Source organism: Sturnus vulgaris, chromosome 21, assembly GCF_052056855.1.
Source record: "Sturnus vulgaris isolate bStuVul1 chromosome 21, bStuVul1.hap1, whole genome shotgun sequence".
NCBI classification, from domain to species: domain Eukaryota; kingdom Metazoa; phylum Chordata; class Aves; order Passeriformes; family Sturnidae; genus Sturnus; species Sturnus vulgaris.
In genome coordinates, this window is record NC_142263.1 from 10,682,643 (window position 1) to 10,709,143 (window position 26,501).

General features: G+C 47.6%; 1 protein-coding gene across 9 annotated transcripts in view; it reads left to right on the forward strand.

Moving 5' to 3' along the window:
- The window catches only part of TSPOAP1 (TSPO associated protein 1), a 66,774-nt gene that overhangs the window by 17,650 nt on the left and 22,623 nt on the right, over positions 1-26,501 (forward strand). For 8 of the 9 annotated variants that reach the window (XM_088177190.1, XM_088177185.1, XM_014881501.2 and 5 more), the window contains exons 5-18: positions 1,548-1,802; positions 4,921-5,028; positions 5,851-5,934; positions 6,610-6,699; positions 7,399-7,521; positions 7,907-8,011; positions 8,732-8,782; positions 14,793-14,976; positions 15,283-15,500; positions 18,162-18,271; positions 20,792-20,901; positions 22,305-23,120; positions 23,623-23,774; positions 25,209-25,775. In XM_088177190.1, the coding sequence (XP_088033316.1) occupies positions 1,548-1,802; positions 4,921-5,028; positions 5,851-5,934; positions 6,610-6,699; positions 7,399-7,521; positions 7,907-8,011; positions 8,732-8,782; positions 14,793-14,976; positions 15,283-15,500; positions 18,162-18,271; positions 20,792-20,901; positions 22,305-23,120; positions 23,623-23,774; positions 25,209-25,775 (2,973 nt within the window). The remainder of the gene's footprint in view (positions 1-1,547; positions 1,803-4,920; positions 5,029-5,850; positions 5,935-6,609; positions 6,700-7,398; positions 7,522-7,906; positions 8,012-8,731; positions 8,783-14,792; positions 14,977-15,282; positions 15,501-18,161; positions 18,272-20,791; positions 20,902-22,304; positions 23,121-23,622; positions 23,775-25,208; positions 25,776-26,501) is intronic. The other variant, XM_088177192.1, reaches the window with a different exon arrangement.

Here is a 26,501-nt window from a genome sequence, read left to right on the forward strand (position 1 = left end):
AAACTGCTCATTAAATTTTAATTTCCAGCTACTTGAAATTCCAAATTCCCCTAATCTGTCTGCAGCATGCAAAATGCATTATGCCAATGAAGGGTGTTTTATGCAGAGATATGATGTTCATGCTCAGAGTTTGTAACCAAATCAATTTTAATCTTGGGTATTTAAATCAGTAGAAATTTTTCAGTAGCTATGAAATGTATCCACTCAGTTTTCTGGCAGTAGCAGGACTTACAACCTGCAGCCTGGGCTGCAAATGCATTTGCCTTGTTTTGCAAAGCCAGGGCTCTTAGGATGGAATAAAATAATTTCCTGAGATCATACTCCAGTGATCTGCTTCCAACCAAACCCCGGCTCCAGCTAAATCCAGGCTGCAATTCCTTGCAGCATGGATTCTTGGAAGTGGAGGACAGGGGGGAACAGCTGCAGGGGATGGATATAATAGAAACTGAGGGGAGGACTGAGCTTTTTTTCTACTCCCTTGTTCCCCCAGGCTCCAGAGACTGTCTGTTAGGAATAGCTGCCTTTTTGTGGTGGGGGAAGGGAGATCTTGTACATGGCCCCAGCCAATTTTGTTAAAAGAACTACTGCCCTGATAGCCTGAACACGGGTCTGGCACAGAGGGGGCCCAGCTGCTCACTTCTTGAATCTATAATCAGTTCCCATTAATGCTGCCTCAGTTTCCCCCTTGCAGTGTGAGAGTAACCATGGTTCTCTCCACAAATTGTATTTATAAAGCACACACTATTTTTAGGGCAAAAAAGAAGCAAGCAGGGAAGCAGATTAAATTTGTCCTGGATACCAATTATGTCTTGAATTCTCTGGCTTAGGAGCTTTCCAGGGGAATGAACAATGTCTTTCCAGCAGCAAATTTTCAAAGACAGATTTTCATAACCTGATTTTGTACGTATAGACATGCAGGTATGTGTTTCTTCAGCTTCCTGAAATCTGGAAACCTTCTCCCTGGTTTTGTGAGAGTCAGATTGTGCTGGCTTCCTTCAAAAGCTGCTGTGTTTGGGTCATGAGTGGATGGGAATGATCCCTTGTGCTGTAGATAGGTGTCCATCACGCACACTGTCTTGAGAGGAGAGAAATCAAGAATATTAGGACAGCAAATATTATCCTGAGGAAGAAGTGACCAAATCTCAGATGTTCTTCATTCCTGCAACCTCTCAAAGCCCAGTGCTTATCAGCACCCACACCAAGGAGTAAAGAAAGCAGCGAGAGCTCTGGTTTGGCTGGGCTGTGAAATGACATTATCCTGCCACGCTCTCTGCTGGCATGTGCTGAGATGGCCCATGCTTGCAAAAGCCCAGGGAGAGCTGCACGAGCATTACAGGCTGCGTTTTATCTTCACGAGAAATAATGTATTTACATCAAGGATGTAAAGTGAGTTTTGGGGCGTTGGAGACCCAGGAATCAGCCATGCATATGTGCCACACTACCTGGGTTTTTCCAGCCTCTCCTCTTTGGGAGTTTGCATGCTAAATGTGACATGTTTCACCTTTTGGAGCCTGTCAGTGCATGGTGCCATGGTTGGTTTCCCACAGGACGACCCTCGCTGCCTGAACATCATCGAGTTTGACCGCCTGCTGCGGGAATCGCAGCAAGAGGTGCTGCGGCTCCAGAGGCAGATCGCGCTCAAGAATTTCAAGGAGTGTCTGCGTTCCTCCAAAATGAGCTCAGGCAGTGCCATGCCCAGTGCTGCCACACGTCTGGGACCGACAAAGTCCTGCCTCAGAGGTGCACCTCGACTGAAGGAGGCCTTGGGAGACCCAGCACTGGGAGGGAGAGCTCGCAGGGAGGTGAGACAAGTGGGTCAGCGATCAGAAAGTTCGGCTATTTAATTTCTCAGTTAATTGCTGTTCTTAGGGAACTTCACTCAGAGAAGGTGAGGGCTGTGGTTCACATCCACTGCAAATAGGTGCAGTGCTGGTTTCCAAAGGGATGGATTCCAGCACCAGGTCTCAGGGTGATGAGGGACATGGATACTGCTGGCAGCCCACACCAGCACAAGGACACTGAGCCGTGGCAGGAGCCCAGTCCTGCTTATTTTCCCTAGCACAGGGTTCCTGTGCTGTTTTCCCACCTAGGAAACCAGGTAATGTTTCTTCTTTATAGAGCCATGGAATGGTTTGGATTGGAGGGATCTTAAAAGTGCATCTCATCCCACCCCCTGCCATGGGCAGGGACACCTTTCACTATCCCAGGGTGTTCCAAGCCCTGTCCAGCCTGGTTGTGGACACTTCCAGGGATCCAAGGGCAGCCACAGCTTCTCTGGGCACCCTGTGCCAGGGCCTGCCCATCCTCACAGGGAACAATTCCTTCCCAGTATCCCATCCATCCCTGCTCTCTGGCAATGGGAAGCCATTCCCTGTGTCCTGTCACTCCATGCCTTGTCCCCAGTCCCTCTCCAGCTCTGCTGGAGCCCCTCTATGCCCTGGCAGGGGCTCTCAGCTATCCCTGGAGCCTTCTCCTCTCCAGGTGAGCACCCAGCTCTCCCAGCCTGGCTCCAGAGCAGAGAGGCTCCAGCCCTGCAGCAGCTCCGGGGCCTCCTCTGGACTCGCTCCAGCATCGGGGCGTCCCAAGCTGGAGGAAGCTCCAGGGGGTGTCACCAGAGCAAAGGGGCAGAATCTGCCCTCGCCCGGAGCCGCCGGGACCCCGCCGGCCCCTCCGCCCGCAGTGGTTCAGCCCGGGGGGGGGCAGATCCGGGGCCGCCTCAGGGCACCGCCCCCGCCGCGGCCGCGCAGCCGCCAGGTGAGGCCGTGCCGTGCCGTGCCGTGCCGTGCCGTGCCGTGCCGTGCCGTGCCGTGCCGTGCCGTGCCGTGCCGTGCCGTGCCGTGCCGTGCCGTGGCTGCGCTGGGCCGGGGCTGCCGCGGGGCCTTGGAGGGGGCCGCGCCGCCGCCAGGTAAGGCCGGGCCGCGCCGGGCGGCCCCGAGGCCCCGCCGGAGAGCGGCTTCCACCGAGCACTGCCGTTCGGGCCGGGGCCTCCGCGGGGCCGGGACGCCGGTGCCGCTGTGCCCCCAGTGCCGCTGTGCCCCCAGTGCCGCTGTGCCCCCGGGCCGAGGGGTCAGGTCTCTCCGATCCGCGAGCTCCGGAGGATTTGGTGCCTGGGGGCTCTGCTGGCTTTTTCCCGTGGTAGAATCCCACATGCCCCGGTGGGAGATCGGGCTGCGCATCTTTACCCCTCCTCCCCGCCAGCTGCTCTTGTTTATTGCCCACCGGCTCTTACAGCGGATGCGTTGAATATTTATGCCTTGTCCGTCTACTCCAAGTCACTCCTGGATTTATAAACCCCTCTCCTTCAGCTTTTGTTGTTGTTGTTTTGTTTTGTTTTGTTTCTTCCCAGCCTCTTCCATTATTCAGTGTTCATCATCTTTGTCTCTCTCCTTTGTGTGTTTTCTCAGTCAGTTTTGTGTTGGGGAAGCAGTGTGCAGCAGCATCCTGGACGCTGTGGCATTGATTTATATGATAGTATAAATGAAGTTTTCTCTCCCTTTCCCAAAAGATCTCTACCTTTTTGTCTAAGCACTCTGTATTAAACCATCGTTAGTCTCTGTAATCACTCAGTGTCACGAGGCCCTTATCATTGTTTGTCTCTGCTACATCAGTACTTGCAGAGCACAATTCATGCTCCCTCTTTTCCAGCCCTCTCATTTTTACTGAACATTTACCCAAGAGAAAATGTTCCCCTCACCATGTGGTGGCTCAGTGCCTGCAGACACCTATGAAAGGACTGCAGCTGAATGCCCAAGCAGGTTCCTACTGGGTCTCCCTCACCCACTTACTTTCTGACATCTTAAAAAAAGTCTCTTTATAGATCTGTGAATATGTTTCCCCCTGCTGCAATATAAGTTTTTTTTTAAAGTATTTGCCTTTTATGCAATTTCTATCAGTTTGCCCAGAACTGGTGTCAAATGTACTGGTCTTTGTATAGATATCTAGTGGAATATGCTTAAAACTCTGGAATACTCTTAAAGTATGGCATTTGCCATCTTCCAGGTATTTCATGTTAAGGCAGTGTTAGAGAAATTACTTGCTGCATGTATTGATTCAGTTCCTGCTGAAGTGAGGGATTCAGTTCATGCCAAAGGGTTTTTTTTAACCCTGAGGTGAATATTATACAATCTTGGTGGTTTATTGGTGTTTAATTTCTTGGTTTCCACCGTTCTTATAGACAATTCAGTTTCAGAGAGGTTCTCAGGCTTGTTCTTCATTGAGATTTCAGCCCCCATTTCCCCCCCTCCCCCCAAAATCTGCTGTGATGAAGAGGGATGCACAGGTGGTTTTTTCCCCTCTGCCATGCCCTTACCTTTCTTGAATGACCCTTCCATACCTTGATTTCCAACTCATTCTGCAGGTTCTGTCACACAAGATGACTTTTCTCATGCATGTGCTTTGTTTCTCTGACTCAGGAGAGTCTATCTTCACTCAGAAGATTTTCTGGCTGACAAACAAGTCAGCTAAGCTAAATCTGACAGCACTGGTGAAGGGAGGAGGCTGTTGCCAGTCCTTTGGCTGAACCCTGTACCATGAAGCATATGTTATGGGCTGTGTTCTCCCTTTCCCTCTCTGTGTCACCTTGGGGAGAGCCATGAAAGGTGTTGCTGCTGCCTCTCATTGAGTCATTAGGTGAGGCACAAATCGAAGCTTGGATCTGAGAGCTTCCAGGAGCCCACTGTTCCTCGGAGGTGCTTCAGTCAAGCTGGGTTGGTTGGCAGTGGGCTCCAGGAGATTCCCACCACAGAGATCCCTGGCAAGGTGTCCAGCTTTCTCCATGTCAAGTAGTGCAGCTCAGAGATCAGAAGTTCCCTGTGGAGCACTGCTCTCCTGGGTGGTACTGCCAAAAAAGTCCCTTTTCCCTTGGTATGCTCTGTAGTCTCAGGATGTCCCTGAGCTCTCTGGCATCTCTTCTGCTTTCAGGTGGAACCAGGTGTACAACCACTGGGACCTGCCTCTGAAGGACATGAAAATTTTCCTCCCAAAAATGCAGTAACAAACCAGGAGAGCAGCAAACAGATACAGCAGCTGGTGAGCTGTGAACCTGGTTTGGGGGAAGGAGTTTGCTACTTTCTTGTTTTTGTTGGGGGCTTCACATGTGCAATCCAGGTAGAGATTCTGGGGGCTGAAGTGTTTTTAGGTGCAGTTGCTCTGCAAAAGTGGGAAGCTCGGGGAATCAGAAGTAAAACACAGGCCATGTGCATGCAGAGTGTTGCTGAGCAGCAGTTCCAGGTGCTGGGCTGTCAGGGGAATATGTCACACTCAGATGAGAGGGAAACATGCCACTATGCCAGTAGGTTCTGTGCTGTGTTTGGTTTAGACTTACTTGAACTGGGGACAGATGTGGATGATGAATGTATCCCTTGTTAATTATTCCAGCAATTAAGACAGTGCATAGGGAAGTTTAGCAGCTCCTGTCAGTCTGAGGGCTAGTGAGTAGCTGCAGATCAAGAGGATGTCCGTGCTCTGTTAGGTGTCACTGGGATTAGAATAGGAGCTAAAATTGCGCAGCTGGTGTTTAAGGATGAAAATGTTATACAGCTCTGATGTTTTGTCCCCCACACCTTGTCCTCTTCATTGTGTAAATAGGAACAGTCCATGCATGTGGAAGCAGAACTGTTTCCAGACTGAAGGCTTGGGGAAGAGAGGAATAGTTGTTTTATTTTTTGATTTTCCTAACTTTCAGAAAAATCTCCCTTGATTTCTACACTGTTTAACTGTCACAAAGAGATCTTCATAAGAAAATAAAAAATTACTAATGCAGCACTGGGTCTGAGAGGCTGGGCTTGAATTTCATATGCATTGTAAGAGCCCCACAGGGCTTGCTGATCTACTTCTGCTTGTTTCCTGCAGGAAGTTGAACTCAAGAAAAAGCGCAAAAAATGTGAAAACCTTGAGCATGAAGTGAGGAAAAAGCATAAACGATGCAAAGAACTAGTAAGTGTTCTTGTTGCCTACTGTTGTTACAAACAAAATTGGAGGAGCTGAGTTGTTGTATGCCTCTCTTGGATTCTCTTCAGTTCATCTTAATAAGGAATCACCAGTGTTTTTGTTCATTTGAACAGTATCACAAATCTGGGGCTCCAGCCCTTAAGGCTGGGATTGTTTATTTAGTCTTTCAGCTACCTGTGGGCTGAATACAGCTACACAAATCACTGGATGAAATTCCATGACATTTGCTAATTTGGGGAGATACTTAACCATTTTCACAGGCACTCCTGACAGGTATTGTTGAAATGGTAGTAACACCATCGCACTGCCATTTTCTTGGCTTCTTGTTGACTGAAATCTTGTTTAGTTCCAGGGAGGTTTTGCAGCTCATAGCAGAACATCTGGGTTTCTCCCTTCTGTTTCTGCTCTGCTTTGCTCAAGAGATCACAGACTGGATTTGGTTGGAAGAGACCTTAAAGGTCATCCAGGTCCAACCCCATCATCCAGCCCAGGGCTGGGTTCTCTTGGAGCAGTGCTGCTCATTGTTGCTTCCCTGCTCTTGAGCAGCATCCCACCAGCATCCTGCACCATCAGGAACCAGGAGCAGTGGAGCTGCTCTGCAGGATAATCTAGGGGAGTTAGACAGAGGACCTTGGTGTAATTCCTGCTCTTTTTGGACAGGAGATCCAGCTGCAGGAGGTGCAGAATGAAAATGCACGACTGGCCGAAGAGAACTTGCAGCTGAATGAGAAGGCTGAGTGGGCAGGACAGGTAAAAGCAATGTCTTTGTTAGGTTGGCATCATTGGCTGCTGCAAAGCTCTCCTGAGAAGAGCATGCTATTCTCAAGTTTCCCGCTCAGTTAAGGTTGTGTGCTGATCTTCTGTTCCCAGCTGCTTCTCTGGACAGAGAATAATGCACAAGAGTTAGAAAGTAATTTGTCAGTCCCATGTGTCAATTTGCCACCATGCATAAGGCTTCCTATGTCTTTAATAACTGCTGTAAGTGGAAATGTTTGTTTGCACTGCTGGTAGACATCAAGCCATAGTGCACCTTGGAACCAAAAATTCCTTGTGGTAAGTGGAGGAGGTAAAGATGATTTCAGCAGGCTACTGAATTTTCTGTCCTGTTCTGTGTTTAATCCTCCCATGTAGGATTAAATATGCTTACAGACCTTGTGCTTTTTTTTTTCCTCTCTTCATTATGTAGCCTGTTCCTATCCTACTCTCTTCCTCTTGCAAAAGGGGAGATGAATCTAGGAGAGAAACAGTGTGCAAATAAGGTGTTGCACCTTAAGGCCTGATAGAAATCTTTATTTGTTTTTATTTGTTTTAAGTGAAAACCTGGGGGAGAAGAGGCTTGTGATTTTGGTATCATCGCCAGCAGAAAGCACAGAAGTAAACTGGTCTCTGTTGTTTTTTACAAGGAGCACCTATGGCTGCTTGTGCTCACCGAAAATCCTTTCTCTTCAGGTTGAATCCGAGAATGCTGACCTGAAACTGCAGGTTGTTTTAGTGACTAAAGAACGGGATTCAGTAATTCAGACTAATCAAGGACTCCAAACCAAGCTGGAGAATCTAGAGCAGGTGCTGAAGGTCAGTAGGATCTGCATGGCTGGAAGGACTGTCCAAACACCTGCCTTTGAATGCACTGGTCGTCTGTTCACCTTTTTTGACCATTTTTTTGTCTCTATGCTTCCACTGGAAATTCTGCTTTTGCAGGATTCTGGAACATAACTTTCCAGAGCAGACAGAGGTGCTTTGGAAAGGCTGCTTCACGCTTTTGGGTGGGAGATAAAGTGGCCATCAGAGATTTGAGGGTTTTCTGTGACAGTGTTATTCTGCCTTGTGATGGGACTTTCTTACTTTGTGCAATGATGACATGAAATACAGACCCTGGTTTGGCTTTGTGGCTGTTGTTAGAACACAGGACAGAGTTTCAGTAGTGTCACCCCTCAGCTGCGTGTGCTTTGTCCTGCAGCACATGAGAAATGTGGCTGAGCGGAGGCAACAGCTGGAAGTGGAGCACAAGGAAGCACTGCTAGTCCTGCAGGAGAAGCAGGAGGAGGTTCGGCGGTTGCAGCAGGTACGTGGGGCAGGACAGGGGCGTTTTCCTCTCAGAGTGGACTCGTTCACCTTTGGAGGTGTGCATGGACTAGGTAGATGTGAGTTTACAGGGTAAGAGTGTCTGAGTCCAGGTGCACTCTGGTACCTGAGCAAAGTGAAGGTTTTGCTTGTGAATGTCAGTTCTGACCTCTCACTGCTGTATGTCTAGAGCCCAGAGATATTTCCAGACTGTACAGTGGTTTGAATCATATAATCATGGAATCATGAAGGTTGGAAAAGCCCTCCAAGATCGACTCCATCTGTTCCCCCAGCATTGCAAGGCCACCACTGACCTATGTCCCCAAGAGCCACATCTACACAGCTGTTAAACTGCCCCAATGATGGTGACTTCACCACTGCGCTGGGCAGTTTGTGCCAGGGACTGTGAAGAAATTTTCTCAGTATTTACCCTGACTCTGCCCTGGCACAGCTTGGTGCCATTTCCCCTTGTCCTGTCCCTTGCTCCCTGGGAGCAGAGCCCAACCCCCCCCGGCTGTCCTCTCCTGTCAGGGAATTGTGCAGAGCCACAAGGGCCCCCCTGAGTCTCCTTTTCTCCAGGCTGAGCCCCTTCCCAGCTCCCTCAGCTGCTCCTCCTCAGACCCCTGCTCCAGTCTACAATGGACTACCAAGGTAGGATGACAGTAGAAGTGAACTCAGGTTGGCTGCTTTCTGATTTACTCCCTTCCTTATTTTTCTTTAGGCTCAGGCAGAGGCAAGAAGGGAACATGAGGGAGCAGTACAGCTTCTAGAGGTAAGATAGAAAGAAACAAGAGGGATTACTCCAGATTTGGTACCTTTTGTTTATAATACCAGTTTGGATGCCTTGGGTTTTGTTGGTTTTTGTGCAAAATGTTGTAGTGCCTTGATTGGATGCAACATGTTGCTGCAGTGAAAATAATATTTGTGTCAAAGTTTGGGGAATTACATGCTGTCCTGCTCAGTCCTTAGAATGGTTACTTCATTCAGATCATGCCTAAAAACTCCTTTAGGGGTGCATTTAGTAATCAAACTCAAATCTGCCTGTTCCATTTTCTGGCATAATTTGAAAGGAGAATACTTGTGTCCATGGGATTTAAAATTTCTCTTGTGTATGTATGCTCTATTTGTTTTATTACGGAAAAATAAGAAAAATTTCTTAGATAAAAATAAGAAAACCTGAGCATAAGGAGTGGTGAAGCTTGAGGTATTTCCCTTGTCCCGTTTGCTCTGACATGCACACAGGGAATGTGCTTTGGCTTGTGGCTGACAGTGTACCAGTGCAGGCTGGCAGATGTGCTGAGCACTGCTTTGTGGTTGATTGGCATCAGCTCAGTGTCTGTCAGGGTGACTTTGGAGAAAACATTGGATTCGTGGAGCTGCAAAGCCACAGCACCAAACCTTGCAACCTGATGTGACAATTTACTGACTGCCAGAGGGTTGGGTGTCGTAGCAAGGGGAGGATCTTCTGCTCTCTCAGAGGTTTTCTGAGCACTGAAACATCTGAGATGAGCAGAAGATCTTACTGTACCCACCCCCCCCGACAGTGAGATCCCTTGGGGCCCTGCTGCTGTCTCCAGTAGTTACAGTCAGGGTTGTCAGAATGAACTCCCTATGCCCACTGTTGTGCAGTTTTGTGGCTCTTGGGAGCCAAGGACTGTTGATGCAGATGAGAAGTGTCCTTGATGGAGGAGATTGCTCCATGAGTGCAAATAGCACCAAATTTGGATGGGGCCTGGCCAGTGTCTGAGCTGTAGAGCCCAAGAGTGCTGGGCTCCTGCTGAACAGGATTGAAATGTTGCAGGCTGGGTGAGTGGGGCATGTGACATTATATCTTGTGCCCTTGCCCATCCTTCAGGGGTCCTCTGTGTTTGGCTGCAGAGCTGAGATCAGCTGATACAGGTGCTGCTCTACATCAGCTGGTGTTTAGCTGGGTTCTGAGCAGCCTTTAGGGGGAGGAAGGGTTGTTGTGTTCCTGTTTCAAGACCATTGGAGCAGCACAGTAGTGAAAAGTGTCCCTGTCCATGGAACAAAATGAGCTTTACTGTCCCTTCCAGTTCAAACCATTCTGAGATTTGATGATTCTATGATGTTTGCCAAACATTTTCTGAACTAACTCAATGAAGGGTTGGAGAAGCTACTTAGGTTGTAACCAGACATCTCCCTGTGCAAAGGAAGAAAGACACAGTCCTCTTGTTCTGTGTTTGAGGGTAATGTTCTTCTGCAAGGGCCTTATCAGTGAAATATTCTTGCTTTCATGTTACTGGTACAGAGATGACAGAATCATTGAAAGATTTGGGTTGGAAGGGACCTTAAAGTTCATCCAGTTCCACCTCCTGCTGTTGGGAGGGATACTTTCCACTAGACCAGGTTTCTCAGAGTCCAATTCAACCTGACCCTGTATTTCATAAAGTAAAACAAAGAAAGAGGAGCTGTCATTAAAAGCCACTTTAATGCAGAGCAATAGTCATTTAAATTACTTAACTATAGTCATACTCATTCCAGAGCATCAGTGTATGGCATAATTAGGGGTTTTGTGATGCCTGTGCTATGTATTGCTTTTTTTACATGTGCTCGAATTGCTTTTTGATGTTATATTAATGAAGAATGAATTTAGTCCATTTTCCTGTTTGAAGAGTTCTGTCCCATGATTTTCATAAGTGGAGTCTCTCTCCTTGGAGATGTTCAGAACTGGACAGAGCTCTTGGCAGCGAATCATGCTCTGAGCTGAGGGCTTGGATCAGGTGATCCCAGTGCTCTAAGTGATCTCCTTCAGCCTCAGGTGTTCTATAGTTCTGAGATAAGGCAGTGACAGAGGTGAGGAGAGTATGGAATGGGGTGTGTGCAGAAATACATGGAGAGAAGCAGAAGCACTGTCTCAGATTAGGAAGAAAGGCTTGAGAGTTCTGGTCGTGGGAGTGAGGGAGTTCAGAGGTTCCAAAGTACGAGACAAGATTTCAGCTGCCTTTGGCACTGCATAGATACAAAAGGAGGCAGTCTCCTTCCAGGAATCCGGTTTTATTGAGAAATGAGGAGACCAGAGCTCAAGTTTGTGTGTTTTCCCTGACATAGGAGGAGGATGCAGGACTGAGCAGGCTTAAGATCCTGTCACAGCCAGGTTCTGAGCTGTGCTTTCGATCCCAGAACTCCATGATCTCAGACCTGGGGAAAGATCTGGGCACAAAATGTCCATTCCATTCATTTTTGAATGGGTGCAATGTGCTGGGAAAAGGGGGCTTGAAATTTAGCAGCCACTCTAAGCATATTGTCCTTTATCTCAAAGCACACTATGATTTGGAGGCCCTCAGAAAGTGCCTGGTTATCGTATTCATGCATTTGGTGTGTAGGATTTAGCTTTTGTTTGGCAAGCAGATGCTTCTGGGAATGAGGTGGGAATCTCAATATGGAACAAGGCAGACATTAATTTGGTGAGAAAACAATTTCCTTCAGACTGAGGGTTGGGTTATCTTCGGCAGAGTGTTGTAGTGTAACTGCTCATGTGGTTTGTTATCTTTTTGCTTTTCTTCTTGCTCCCAGAGTACTTTGGATTGCATGCAGGTACTGCTCTAATGATGTCAAACAGGACATTTTTTCCCTCTGTTCTGACTTTGACAGTTGCTTGATATTCTTGTTTTAACTATACTCTGGAAAAGATTGCAAGAGTGTTACTGCCAATTAATGTAATTAAAGGAGTTACACTATGAGTTTGATGGAGCAACTACTTCTGCTTTTCCCTCTAAGTGCCATGCTTTCTTGACCAATTAGAATTAAGAGCTTACTTTTGTGTCACTTCCAGATTTTTAGAATTGTCCAGCTGTGCTCCCTCTCCACATTTAAGTGTCTTTGCAGTCCAAGAGTGAAGTGTTTCCTTCAAAGCCCAAAGGCAGTAGTGACACCATTGCAAATGAGTGTCACGGAGAAAAAGATGGGTCCTGCTGGCTTTGTAATTGAGTGGAATATGGGAAGCAGAGGTTGTGGATAATAGTTTTCCCAGAAGAGGTGGTAACTAATGAAGTTCCAGCCTGGGAGCTGTGCTAGCTGGCCTGTTCACAGGTGGTTTGGAAAGAAGGCTGGTATAGAAGTGCTAGGATTTGTAGCTGATAGAAAACTTCTTTAAAACCTTTCAATCTGGCAGAGATCTCAGGAGGAATGGGGAGATAAAATGCAGGTGATACTGACTGTGCAAAGGCATGTGGAGGAGAGAGAGCAGGGACTAATCATGCCTGGTGGTGGGCTCAGAATTCCCTGCTGGCATAGCAGGTGCTGGGTTGGAGGTAGGGGATTTTTAAAAAAAGTCTCAGCCACAAGTTGGTCTAAAAGGTAGTAAAATGGTGGGAAGTCTCAGGAAAGGACTTTATTGGGGTATGCTCACATCCTGTAGAAGTTGTACCCACATTGATGTGGAGTTAAGGATGTTCTTTTAATTCCTTTGGCATCAGCCCTGCTTTTATCAAGAGCTTGGACTGCACACCTGTAGAATTCCCTTCTAGCAAAATGGGGATTCTCTGATCTCAAAACTACATAGCAGAAGATATGGAGAAAGAGAACAAGGGACATCTGAAAGGAGAGCATGAGCTGGAGGAGTGGAACAGACCAGCCAAGAATTAGAGTGTCTTAGAGGATGGGTCTAAGCTAGTGGTGGTTGGGTGTGGAGAATCAGTTCCTGAGTTGGTGGTTAAACTGACCCCACCAAGTTCTGCTCCTGCTCTTGCAGCCTCTTCTGGAAGTCCAGTCCCTGTTGTGGGAGACTCCCTGTTTTGGGTTGGGCACAGACACAGAAGCCTTCTCTGTATCTGGAGCTTGATTCCTGCTGGTTCCCTGAACCTTCTGGCCACATCATCGGGCCTCCTCTTCCTTATCCTCCTGCCTCCCAGCACTGCCCTGGAAACCTGCTGCTTCCCAGCTGTCTGCAGTCCCCTGCAAGTAGCTGCTAGAAGTACACCTTGTGTATGATGTGGCAGTAGTACTTAAGGCATGTTTGTATGTTGTTTGGAATAACAGCCTGAAAAGACACCTGACTAATTAGGTGTGTTAGAATTAAACTGTGAATTATCTGGGCTATTGGTTTGGCCGCCAGTGTAAATGGATTTAAACTGTAGTTTATAAATTTACAGGACGAGGTACTATTATGATGCTATTAAACACAATGTCCAGGTGCATCTGCTACCTCATGTCTCCAGAGAAGACAGGAAATCCCCCTCTGGTTCTGCAGTCATTCTGTACTTGTCTGTTGCAGGCTCTGTCCCAAGGTGGGATCAGGGATGGATATTGGACTTGAGGAAGTTTTCCTTTGTTCCAGTGCAACTGTTCTTACTGTTGAGGGTTTCTTTTCTCTATTAAGATGTAGTGTTGTAGGGGAGAAGTCTTTATGTGAAAAATCCGAACTGTAAGTAAATTCCAACTCTCATAATGGCAGAGGAGTCCTGTGCACTGTGACTTAGTAAACAAGGAGTTGACTCTGAGCATATGGATAATACAGACACTTCTGGAAGTTAGTCCTGGCATCTGAATTCAGTTCAGAGATAGTTCTTGCCAAACTTGAGAGACTTCACCAGGCTTTCCTTAGAGCATGAGAACACCTTTGGACTTGTGGAGGGAACAAGTAATAAACTGAAATGCCTAGAACAGACAGGTATGTCACAGTCAAATAAAAATGCATGACCCCCCCTAAATCCTTGGGGAGTGGCTACAAAGGTTTTGTGTTACTCTGAGACCATACAGAGGGCTTTCTCCAGGTCAGAAATGTTGTTTCTAGAGCTGCTTAAAAACTTAGACTTTCTGTCTCATGTATTATTTCAAGGCATCGTTTATTTTTTGAGTTGGAGAAAAAAATACTTCAAATACATTTTGTAGAATGGAAAATTTTGAAGAGTGCAGTGCAGTCATCTGTTTTGGTGCATCTTATCTATAAGAAACATTGAGAGGAGAGAAAGGAGCAGGTGCCATCACCTGGGAATTGATCTGCCTACAACCTGGGGCAATGTGGGAATGTGTAAAGCCAGCCAGGAATCAGCAACGTTTTGTCAGAGGAAGTTCTAGAGATGGTGAAAAGAGAATATGGGAAAATACAAATGGTTCTCTGGCAGGAATGTGTCCTTCCCTCTCTATTGTGTTTCCCAAGGCTCCTTGGCACCTCATCTTGGTGAGGTGTAGCTTTCTTGTCCTCAGCATGCATTTGCCTGGAGTAAATCATCCCTGTAGGACCAGGGGGGAAAGATGATGGGCTTCCCACATCAAAGGAGAATTCTGCAACGTGGACCTGTGTGCTCTCTGCCCTTCCTAGTGCCTGGAGGAGCCAAGGTCCAGAGGGACAGTTGGCAGTCCTGCCTGGAATGGTGGGAAGGGCAGTTTAAGGTTTCAGGAGCTTGCTGGAGCCTCTGGAGTGATGAACAAAATTGGGAGAGCAATTCCTTTTGGAAACATGATTTTGATGCTCCAAAAACTATGCAAAGCCTTTTGAATCTTTTTAAGGCTTATTTATCTCTGACCTGTCTCATCTGGTCTTGTGCAGGGCTGAGAGAGGATATTGAAGTTCAAACCCAGAATTTTAGGGATAAGTCTTAATGGAATTTGTAGTCAGCTTCCTCAGAGATGATGAGCCTCAGCTTTTCTAAGATAAGTAGACATATGAGGCTGCCAGTTTCCAATGACAGTTGCTAGGCAGGGCATTTAAAAACATCTTTTAGCTCCTTGGTGTCTGGGAAAAGAGGCAGCAAAGGCAAATCCTGTTTGGAATCTCAGTGTTTCAACAGGGCTTTGTTCCTCACCTTGTTCTCTCGTGGCAGGCCCGGGTGAAGGATCTGGAAGACCAGTGTCGCAGTCAAACAGAGCAGTTCAGCCTCCTGTCACAGGAACTCCAACAATTCCGGCTTCAAACAGGAAAAATCGACCTTCTCACCTCCACTCTGGTGACTTCAGAGCTGCCCCTTGCTCTGTGCAGCTCCGCCCCGCAGCCCCACTGGGAGAAGGGTAATTGCTGGACATGCCTGAGAGGGCTTTGACGAATGGGTTGGTTTTTATGTAAATGAAAAGGGCTGAAGGAGATAATGCAAATGTTTAGTGAATGTTTGACATCTCTGTCCCTATAGGAAATAGGGTTCATTCTTGTTCATTTTGTAAAGAGAAGTTAGCATTTCTGCAGCCAGGGAGAGCTCGGGTGTCCAGCCTGTTGAACGAGGCACGTTTGAAGAGACTTAGGCTGCTCCCTGGGATGGTCGTTGCTGATCCTGCATCCTGCCTGTGGCTGTAACTAATGGACAGCTGATTTTATTGCAGAGTCAGCTGTTCCTGGGTTGCTCCATCAGAGTACAAAGAAGGTTCACAATGAAGAGAATGACAAGCTGGAGCTGTCACAGCAGGGGCCAGACACCACCATGGGCTCCCCAGCTGTTCCCACCAGTGCTCAGAAACAATCTAAGAAAGGAGAGTCTCAGTCCAGCTCTTCAAAATCTGAATCCATGCAGAACAGCCCCAAATCCTGCCCAACTCCAGAGGTCAGTATGGGAGTTCCCTCTTCTGCCTGTACTTTCCAGCCAGAAGGGAAATAAATGCATTGCTGAGAGCACTAGTAAAGTTGAATTCATTCCCCAGTAAGGTCGCATGCATTCACCAATAAGGTTGCATTCATTCTCTTCTGGCTACCTGAAGAAAATGGGATAAACAAGAGAAAAACTGTAGGAAAATTCTGAAATTACCTTGGATGCCATGTCTGTAATGCTCATGTGAATACATTGCTGTGCTTCGTGAAGGAAACAACTAGTTAAACAGTGCCTGGGAGCTTGGAGAAGGAGTGGGATGGGAGGTGTGAGATAGCTCTTGCTAAGCTTCCTTGTGGCATCTCAACTGTCACTAAAACACATAAAGGCTACAAACTGGAATTTTTAGCGTGAAGAGAAACCATCCAGACTATTTTTGGCCTTGAGCTGTGAATGAGGAGCTCAAACTTCTTATCTGGTGTTTTTAATTACTAAGATATTATTTGGTGAAAGAAACCATGAGAAGATGCCAAGTTTGTGCTAAGAAGGATGGAACTAACAGGCTTTGCATGTTTGTGTCACCAAGATCTCCTCAATAGTTGTTGCTGCTTCTCCCCAGGAGCCCTTTTGTGGTGTTGTGGGGTTCACTTGAGCAGGGGTTGATTCTCTCTCCTATGCATTACTTGAGGGGATGGTTTAGGGCAGAGCAATGCTGTGAGGGCCAGGTGTGGTGGCCTGAGGGGGACCTTTTGTTCTTTTGGGGTTTCCTGAGCACTATAGCCACTGAAGTGCTGAGGTGCCCCGGTCAGGACACCCACAACATCAGTGCCAGGCAGAGCCTCCCACTGTGTAAGAGCTCAGGAAAGTGCCATATTCAGAGCCAAAGTGAAGGTCACACCTGGGGAGGAACAGGTATGGAACTGTTAGCAATTCTATAGCAGGAAAAATGCCTACATTTTAGTTCAAGAGAAAGCTTGGAAGCCACTGTGCCTTCCTGGAGAGATAGATCCCTGCAGAGATCAGTGTGGGATCCTTGGAAAAGAGCTAATGCCTGCAGTGTTTGGCTTCCACAGCACATAATTGTGAGAACATTCCAGGCTAAGCCCCTTTGTTTGAGTGTTACAGGTGTTTGTTCTCCAAGGACACAGGGCAGGATTGCATTACAAGGAGTACAGTACCTTGAAAAGATACTCTGAACTCTTCCTGAGATTGACTCTGGCTCTTCATGTGTTAGAAAAAATACTTTGTGTTCTGGTGCCTGCAGAGGGTCTTCATAAAAAATACATTTGCCTTGAGGTATGCTTTAAAAAGGCAGCTTGAATTGGTTCATTGGCACAAGTTTAGACAAAACCCAGGGACTGCATTGCTTCAAGAAGAAGGGTTGCATTACACAGCCCATTGCCACTGGATATAAAATCCCAGAATTTCACCAGCATCAAAGCAGCTGAGAGAAATTTCTCAAAGGTGCTTCACCAGTAGATACCAAATGCCTTGACGGTGCAGCCTTCAGCTTAGGAAGTGCAGAAGGAGCTGCTGGCTAGAAAGGGAGAGGTTGTAACAGGAATGGAGGCTTCCTGCCCTGACTCTTGTATTTCGTTCAGTATATGCTGTTAGCAGAGCCAGCTAAAACCAAAAGTTCCAATCAAAGCTCTGTCTAAAGTACACAGACATCCTACAGAAAATGTACAGGTGTTGGAGAGGACACAAGCAATTAAAGACCCCAGCATCCAACAGAGCTCTTTTGTTCAGGTTGGCATTTGTGTTGGACACAGGCACAGCTACCATGTAGAGGTAGCACAAAATCAACATGCTGAATTATGTATACATGGAGTGGAAGAGGTCTCCAGAGCCTCTAGTGGGACTGTCACCAGCTCTAAATGAGTGTGGCCATGGCTTTGCTGAGCTCAGGCTACAGCTTCTTCAGAATGGAGATCCCTTAGTGTTGGAAAATCCCAGCTCTACAGAGATGGGGCAACTGAGAGGTATTTTAAAATATTTTATTCCTTTATCAGTCTCCATGAAGGGTGAAACGTAAGAGATGTAAAACTCAATGCCATTCTATTAGAAGCCAAGTTATTTCCTGGTTACAATACCTTATAAATGTTTTTAGTCTTTTAGTCTTACTAGCTTTTGCCACACAATGGTGCTAATACTTCCAACACCAATCACCTGTTATTCTACCCCATGTGATCTTGCCACAATGCATCTTTCACAGTTCTGATTCTCCAAAATATCTGGTCTTTTTGCAAGGCCATCATTTGAAACTTGTTTCTAGTTCAGTCTCTCTCTCAGCAATGTCTTCTCTGTTCCATGGCCTTTCTAAGTCAGCACACCTTATCTCAGAGTTTGCATACAGATGTACAAGACTGTGTGAGCTTTCAGTCAGGCTTTGAGAATGCTTTACAAGTCCATTTCTCATATCCCAGCTCTAAGGCACTGTTCCCAAGGCTGTGTCACCCACCTGGGCAAGGAGTTTTTGCTGATGTCTGACTGGAAACCCTGAAGCTCCAACTTGGGGCTGTTGCCTCTTATTACTACTTCCTCACTAAAAAGTCATTCTTAGAGATGGTCCTTAGTCCAGGAGCCAGACTGACACCAGCCATGTGTTTAGAGAATGTGTTCACTATGTACAAACACTGAGTGTTCCTTTACTTAGATCCTTATCTTTAACATTTTTAGGTGGACACTGCAAGTGAAATGGAAGAACTGGATGTTGACAGCATCTCCCTCATGCCAGAGCCAGGCAGCCAAGGTGCTGCAAAGCTCCAGGTGTTCTTAGCTCGATACAGGTACTGAGAGATCATTGCTTGTGCTGTATGGAGTTACACTGGTTATCCACATTTCACTACTTCACAATCTTCTCTTGGATTCACCACTATTAGGAGTGGATAATAGTAGATTAGACCTTTTATTTCTCATGGGATTTTCACACTGGGTGAGCTGAGAGTGTCAAGCCTGAAGAAGACAAGGCTCGGGGGAGACCTTAGAGCTCCTTCCAGTGCCTAAAGGGCTCCAGGAGAGCTGGAGAGGAACTTGGGACAAAGGCCTGGAGTGACAGGACAAGGGAATGGCTTCCCACGGCCATAGGGCAGGGCTAGATGGGATATTGGGAAGGAATTGTTCCTGTGAGGGTGGGCAGGCCCTGGCACAGCGTGCCCAGAGCAGCTGTGGCTGCCCCTGGGTCCCTGGAAGTGTCCAAGGCCAGGCTGGATGGGGCTTGGAGCAACCTGGGGTGGTGGAAGGTGTACCTGCCCATGGCAGGGGTGGAATGAAATGAGCCTTAGGGTCCCTTCCAACTCAAACCATTCCATGATCGAATGATTTGAGAGCTGGTTCTTCCTGCACAATCCAGGCTTAGTTCATTAAAAGCACATTAAGCTCAGCAGCTGTTCAGTGAACAGCACTGTGTGAAACTTTGAATATTGTTCTCTGTTGAAAATTAGTTCAACATGACATATTCATTGAATTGTCTATTTTTTTCAGAATAGTGCAAGAAGTTTTCTCCAAGAAATCTTATTCCAAAAATTAAGAAAATTTAAGCTTAGAATTCCATAAATATTTGGCCAAAATGCTTCTGGCTTCTGGTAATTTTTAAAGGACAAAGAAAAAAAAAAAAACAGGTTTTTGAGATAACTGTTACCATTCACTGAGCCATCATGGTCAAGCCCAAGTTGCTGCGGTTCAGTGTATTACCTGTCCTTCAGCCTTTCCATTGGGAATTGGGAGGAAGAGAACGAGGATGATTCCATTCTTGTGTGGAGCACATCAGATGTGGTCTGTGTCTTCATGTCAGTCTTGGGCCCATAAGATCTCAGTCAGATCACAGAGAGGTAAACATTGCTTTGGCATGAAATCCCTTTTAAGGGTTAAAGAGCAGGAATTGGCAGTAGGTGTTTGTAAAGATAAAAGTTTTTCATGAGGCATTTTCCTGTGAAATGAGACCCTCTGATTAGTTTGAGTATTCCTGGGTAGGCAGGTTAGAACTGCCTGGAATCCAAGCCATATCACTGATGTATTTTTAAATTTCTTGTTGGTGGAGTTTTTGGAGTGCTGTTTAAAATGTGGGGTTAGAGCAAGAGGAGACACCACAACCTCTCTCTGCAGCCTCTTTCAGTGCTTGCTCAACCTCAAAGAAGTTTTGCCTCAGGTTCAGGTGTAATTTCCTGTTTGTTTGTGCTCACCACCCCTTGTTCTGTTGCTGGCACCGGTGGAAAGCATCTGGCTCCCTTCTCTTGACACCCACCCTAAATATACCTGTGCATTGATAAAACTCCCTATTCTGTTGCCTTCTCTCCAGGCTGAATATGCCCAGCTCCCTCAGCCTGTCCTCAGAGAGATGCTGTCTTGGTTTGAAAGACAGGTATCTGCTAAGGAAAGGCAAGAGCCCCTTTCCTGAGATGCGGAATGCAACCCCCTCCCTGTTAATTATTTTAGGTCCAAATCAGAAGCCTTCAGGCAGGAGGTGTGGGGATAAGGGTAACAGTTCTTTACTGATATCCAACAAGGAGAAAAAAACAACAACAGCTATAAAAATTGACAACAGAACAGAACAGTCTAGCTCCGCTCCAGTCCCTTTTGGCCGCAGGTCGTCTCCCTGCGCTCAGTTACCGGTGCTGGGGGCAGGGCAGGTCCCGCGCAGTTGAAGAGGGCTGGGTGATGGCGGCCGCGGCCCAGGGGTGAGAGGGATGGGGAAGTGACTCCCCCTCACGGTGTCGGTCGTGGTGCTCAGCAGAGTGTCCGGAGATAGTAGGGTGAGGTGGGAGAGCAGCAGAGCGATGTCCAAAGGCAGGGAGCGTGGATCTCAGTGCTGGGATGGCAGGGGGAGATGCCAGACCGGAGCCCGGGCCGTCCTCCCACTCCACGAGCCAAGCGAGAGAGAGTCCCCCGCTCCAGACCCCCATCCCACCTTTTCTTTTCCGGTTTCCTCCTCCCCCTCCACCCACCCCCCTACGAGAGAACATTATCTGTCGTTCTAAGGTGTAGCCACAATTACTTAGCATAACAATGGGAGAAAATTCCACAGAAAGAAAAGGGAACAATTCAACCCCCAACAGATGCTCCGGTCCCTTCAGCATCCTCATATCTCTGTTCCTTTGGATGTCACAAGACATCTGTTTTGCTCTTCAGAAATTATCTGTTATTAAATATTTTCATATGTAAACTACAGTCTTGACTTTTGTCTGTGGAATTTGCTGCTTGCCAAAGTGGACTCATTCCCAGTGAATTAAAAGCTTATCAGCATCACAGCTGTAGTGTGTTGCTGGGAAGGTTCCTATGCAAATTAAATCTTCCAATTGTAAATATTTCAGCTACAATCCTTTTGATGGACCTAATGAAAATCCAGAGGCAGAGCTTCCACTGACTGCTGGAGAATATATTTACATCTATGGAGACATGGATGAAGATGGCTTCTTTGAAGGTGTGTTTTAGTCAAATGAAATGGGATTGAACTGCTGTGGAGAGTTGTTCTCTCCCCAGAAAATGAGAGAGAAATTTAGTGAATCTTGGAACCTCAAGGTAAAGGGTTTCTGCCCAAAGTTAGTTTGTTAGAAGAACAAGCGGATCCTGTTGGAACCAGCTTTATTTATGTTATGAATAAACTAAGTGTAAGCTATGAAATCCTTATCTAGTGATCTCAGAGGAAATTTTGCCGCTACGTTCAGCAAGTTCCAGGTTTCATCCCCGATGGTTTCAACTCCCACATGGTTCCTCCCTCACCATGGAGAGGAACATGTTCAGCCCCTTCTGCAGATGGGGTGTTTCCCTCTTTCCAATGGAAAAAAGTGAACCAGGAACTGCAGCAGGTGATGGGCTCCATTGCCTCGTGCTCTCTTGGCAGAGGAGGGATACAGTGATCAACCCAGACTACAGTTGCTGATGTCACACAGTGTTTCTGTTTTGACCCCTTTGCAAACATGATCCTGGTTGACTAAGAGGTGGATGGAATTGAAACCAAGATTCGTGGGCTGTAAATTTGTGCTGAGGTTTCTTTGTGGAGCCGCTTGCTTAAGGGGTAATGGTTCCTGATTTCCTGAGGTGCTTTGCAAGAGCTGAGACAAATGCATGTGTGTTGCACTGCTTGCTCTGTGACTGCTCTGCCTCATTTTTCTTTCTTTCTATTCCCAAGCTTACCATTTATTTGTTTGTTTATTGTTTAAAAAAGTTATTCTTTACTAACCTTTTCTGCTTTCCCTGCTTTCAGTTGATTTGTTGTAGGTAGAGTTTGGAAGGGGGAAGGCAGTGCAGTCCATATGTGATGCTCATCCTTGGTTTGATGGGTCTGCACAATTGCTGTGTATCTTTTGTGGCCCCACAAGACTTTTTGGGGCACCTTTAGTACAGGAGTTAACTTAAGAAAGGAGGGAGCAAAAAGGAAGGCCAGAGCTAAATACAGAGCTGGAAAGATGGACTTTCTTGAGGAAGTACTGCAAACCCCAAATCTGTATGGCTGGGAGAAGATGTAAAATCATCCATCTGCATAGTTCAGGAAGGCTAAAGAAGTTAGTGAAAGAGCTGTGATGAGGAAGAATGGGATAATGAAGAAGGAGAAAGCCTTTAGCTAAGTACACAACGCAACTTTTTACTTAGCTGGTTCTAAAATGTGTGGAGCAGCGAGGTTCCTCACTGTGTCCATTGGAACCTAACAAGGGAAGCCCTAGGAAATCAGGAAACATTGCCAGGAATAACCTTCCTGAGGTTTTTTCCACTCCTGACTGCAGAGCAGTTGTACCCTGGCATAGATGTTGTCCCATAGTCCTCACAGCTGAGCTGGAAGGCTCAATAGCAGGAGCAGTGGTAACAGGTGTCCTGTTTTTTGTTTAGGGGAGCTGATGGATGGCCGGCGAGGGCTGGTCCCCTCCAATTTTGTTGAGCGAGTTTCAGATGATGACCTCATGACGTTTCTGCCTCCGGAGCTGAATGATCTCACCCATAGCTCATACCAGGAGAAAAGTTTGGTCAGTGCAAGCACCAGCAATGGAGATAAGAGTGAGCTCTCCATTGAAGAGGGTAGCATCAGTCCGCTTGCCAGCAGAGCAGAAGGAGATCAGGAGGAACCCGTTAGTCACACAGCAGTGCCTTACCCAAGAAGACTGACTCTTATCAAGCAGCTTGCCAGAAGCATAGTTGTAGGCTGGGAACCACCTCTTTTGCCAGCTGGCTGCCCAGACATACAGAGCTACAACATCTATGTGGATGAAGAGCTACGTCAGAACGTGAAAAGTGGCCTTCAGACCAAAGCAGTGATAGAAAAGCTGGATTTACACAGCAGGGCTTACCGTGTGTCCGTGCAGACGGTGACAGAGCACGGCAGCTCTGATAAACTGCGCTGCACTTTCTTCGTGGGGCAGGATTTTGGCATGGCACCCACGATGCTGAAAGTCAGAAGCGTCACGGCCACATCAGCAGAGGTCACATGGCTTCCCTGCAACAGCAACTATAGCCATGGGGTATATCTCAACGGGCAGGAGTGTGATGTGACAAAGCCAGGCGTGTACTGGTACACCTTCCACAACCTGCAGCCCAGCACCCAGTATGTGGCCAAGCTGGAGGCCCGGCCCATGAAAACTCCTTGGGAAGAGGTGCCCGAGGGGCAGGAGCAGGACTCAGCCGTGATACACTTCACTACCCCTGTAGCAGGTACCACAGGCCTCTGCACATGGACAGGCTGTGCTCAGCTGGCCTTTTGCTGGGAAGCCGTGGGGTAAAGGGAAGCGAGGTTGATTAGGTCCCCAAAGCCTGAGGTGCTGCACTCTTTTGTCTTTATGTTTTTCTTCCTTTATTTTAAAATTTGATTATCCCTTTTCCTTTCATTTGCTTTGGGAAGACGTCCTCTGTGCTGGTTGGAGCAGCTGGTTGGGCAGGGAGGAGATGGTTGGCCATGACTTTGCTTCAAGGGTTGCTGCGTCTTGGCCTCAGCTACTTTTGCAAAGTTCTGTTTTCTGTGCATTAAAGCTTTCGCAGAACAAGAGCATCTTATTTTCTCTGGTTCTGTCTGTCATTTCCCGGAACTGGCCTGGCTGTTGTAGTTCAGTTCTGCAGGGACAAGTCTGGTTGGGAGTTTGCTCTTTGATTCTAACCAGGATTGAGCTTTATGCTGTAGCCAGATAAGCAAGAGGAAATTGTTTTTGGTCTCTCCCAGGCACACCTGATGCTCCTTTGGATGTCCAGGTGGAAGCTGGTCCCTCTCCAGGTATCCTGGTTATCAGCTGGTTGCCTGTTACCATTGATGCTGAAGGATCTTCCAACGGGGTCCGGGTCACTGGATATGCCGTGTATGCGGATGGACAGAAGGTACTGGCTGTGCAGGGGGCTGGGGATGCTGCAGGGGTAGCATGAAGTGTCAGACCTTAAGACATGGAAAGCTGGATCCAGGAAGGTGTCCTGAGGAGGCAGTGACAGTCCTTGGCCTGGAAAGGAGTAACATCAGAGAAGGGACATTGCTTGGGCTGTGTGATGCACACCACAAAAGACATCTGTTGAGGCTTTGGAGGTGCTCCTGGAACCCGACCCTCCAGCAGCAAAACAGCCTCCTCTGCTCAGGCCAGGCACTGGCCTGATCCTTTGGCAAACAGTCCCTAAGGTATGGACAGAGCACAAGGATAAGTACAGAGCCACCACCTGGGGCTTTCTCTCAGTGTGAGGAATGAGGGGTAGGGATCCAGCATGAGCTTGGCATCCCCACAGCATGGGCAGAAGGTTAGGGGGGGAATCTGCCCCTCTGCCATGCGTAGGTGAGACCTCACCTGCAGAGCTGCCTCCAGCTCTGGGTCCCCCAACATCAGAAGGATGTGGAGCTGCTGGAGTGAGTCCAGAGGAGGCCATGGAGATGCTTCAAGGGCTGGAGCCCCTCTACTCTGGAGCCAGGCTGGCAGAGCTGGGGGTGTTCACCTGGAGAAGAGAAGGCTCCAGGGAGAGCTCAGAGCCCCTGACAGTGCCTAAAGGGGCTTCAGGAGAGCTGGAGAGGGACTGGGGACAAGGGATGGAGGGACAGGACACAGGGAATGGATTCCCACTGCTGGAGGGCAGGGTTAGATGGGATATTGGCAAGAAATTGTTCCCTGTGAGGGTGGGGAGGCTGTGGCACAGATTGTTCAGAGAAGCTGTTGCTGCCCCAACCCTGAAAGTGTCCAAGGCCAGGTTGGACAGGGCTTGAAGCAACCAGGGATGGTCCAAGTCGAAGGTGTCCCTGCCCGTGATAGGGCTGGAATGAGATGGTTTTTAAGGTCCCTTCCAATCCAAGCCATTCCATGGTTTTAACATACAAACACCTCAGGGTTCAGTATTGTTACTGATATAGAACATCCAAGGTCATTCTGTACTAAAAATGTCCTATGGTCTTGTGCAAACATGATGTTGTTTGAAATAGCACAGTTGCTCTTTTGTCATAGAAATGCTTTTTCCTCTTCACAGGTGAAAAAAGGTGGAGTCTGGGAAGGTAGTCAGAAGAATAGCCTAAAAAAGGGAGAAACTTTTTGAAGCTTATAAAACAAGGAGGGTTAAAATCTGGAGTGAGAGTGAATATATTCATATTTTGTAGACTATTCAGTTTCTCAAATTTCTTTTTAACTGTTCGTTCTTCAGAGATACTATGCAGAAGGGTGGGAATTCTTCACCACTGCTCTCCAGAGCTTTGAGTTCTGTCTTAACTTTTGGTTGGGAATTGTTCTACTCAGAAGGGCTGAGCTGTGCACAGCAAATAATTATTTCCTGTTCTTTTGCTTACAGGTGATAGAAGTTACTTCTCCAACAGCTGGGAGTGTCCTGGTGGACTTGTCCCAGCTTCAGATGTTCCAGGTGTGCCATGAGGTTTCTGTGAGGACGATGTCTCAGTACGGGGAGTCTGTGGATTCAGTTCCAGCCCAGATTTCCTCACTGCTGCTGCGATCCTCGCACTACACTTCCCCTGTGTGCACCACTGTCCCCTTCGGACTGCCCCGGGGGGGCCCCAGGGCCTCGCTGCCTGCTCGCAGCCCACAGCACACGCCTGCACTCCTGCTCCGACAGAAAACTCCTGCTGAGAGCTCAGATGCCAAATTGGCTGATCCCTCCTTCAGCCCTGTCAGCTCAGCACGGCCCCTGACAGAGGAAGCCTCTTCCCCGCTGCACCTCCCCTCCCCTAGTGCTTCCTTGGCTCCAGCCACTTCCCCACAGGGCTTGGACACTGTGGGAGACAAGAAATACCTGAGTGTGCCTCCCCAGCAGGCTGGCACAGTGCTCCTAGGGCAGGGCACAGAGCCTGGCCCTTCCCAGGAACTGGGATTGCAACAGCCAGGTGAAGGGACAGAGGTGCAGGTAAGTGCTTACATCTTCTGCCCAGTGCCAGCTGTGCAGGGAAGGGCAATGGATGGTTTTTGGAGTGTGGGATAAGATGCCTCTGAGCACCTTTCTGTGACACAGTATTGTCTTTGGGTCAAGCGGTGGCAAACTGTCAGAGGGTTTGGCTGCCGTTGTATATTTGGAAGATGCAGCTCACCTCTTGATTCTGTTTGCTGGCAGATCAGGAATAGAGTGAGGAAAGGAAGAACTTGCAGAGTTAAAAGATTAAAAGGATGTTTTTGTGTTAATTTGGCATTGCTGTGCTCTTTGTCTTGAAGGGACCTGGTGGGTTTTTACAAGACAGTGGTAGAGCACATTAGTGGATGGCAGAGTGGGGCAGCCATGGCTGCAGAACTGGCAAACTATTCTGACACTGGCTATTTGGAGTTCCCAGTGGGTGAGTGGAATTCCCAGTAGGGTGGGTGAGTGCTTTCAGAGTTCTTTTAGGACAGAGGTGAGGATGTCTGAGAGCCATATAATGATCGTGAATGATTGCTCTGTGACCATGGGGAAGTGGGCCCTCCTGGTGTGGGATGTATTTAATCGGGGAAAAGGATCTATTTCCCATTCTGACTTTTTGACATCATGGGAACTCATGGGAGTGCTTCAAACTGTTAAATTCAGCACAACTTTATTAATCATGGCAGTGTGACCCTGTGAAGGCTCAGAGTTAGGCTGAGACTTCTGAGAATTGCTGAAGCA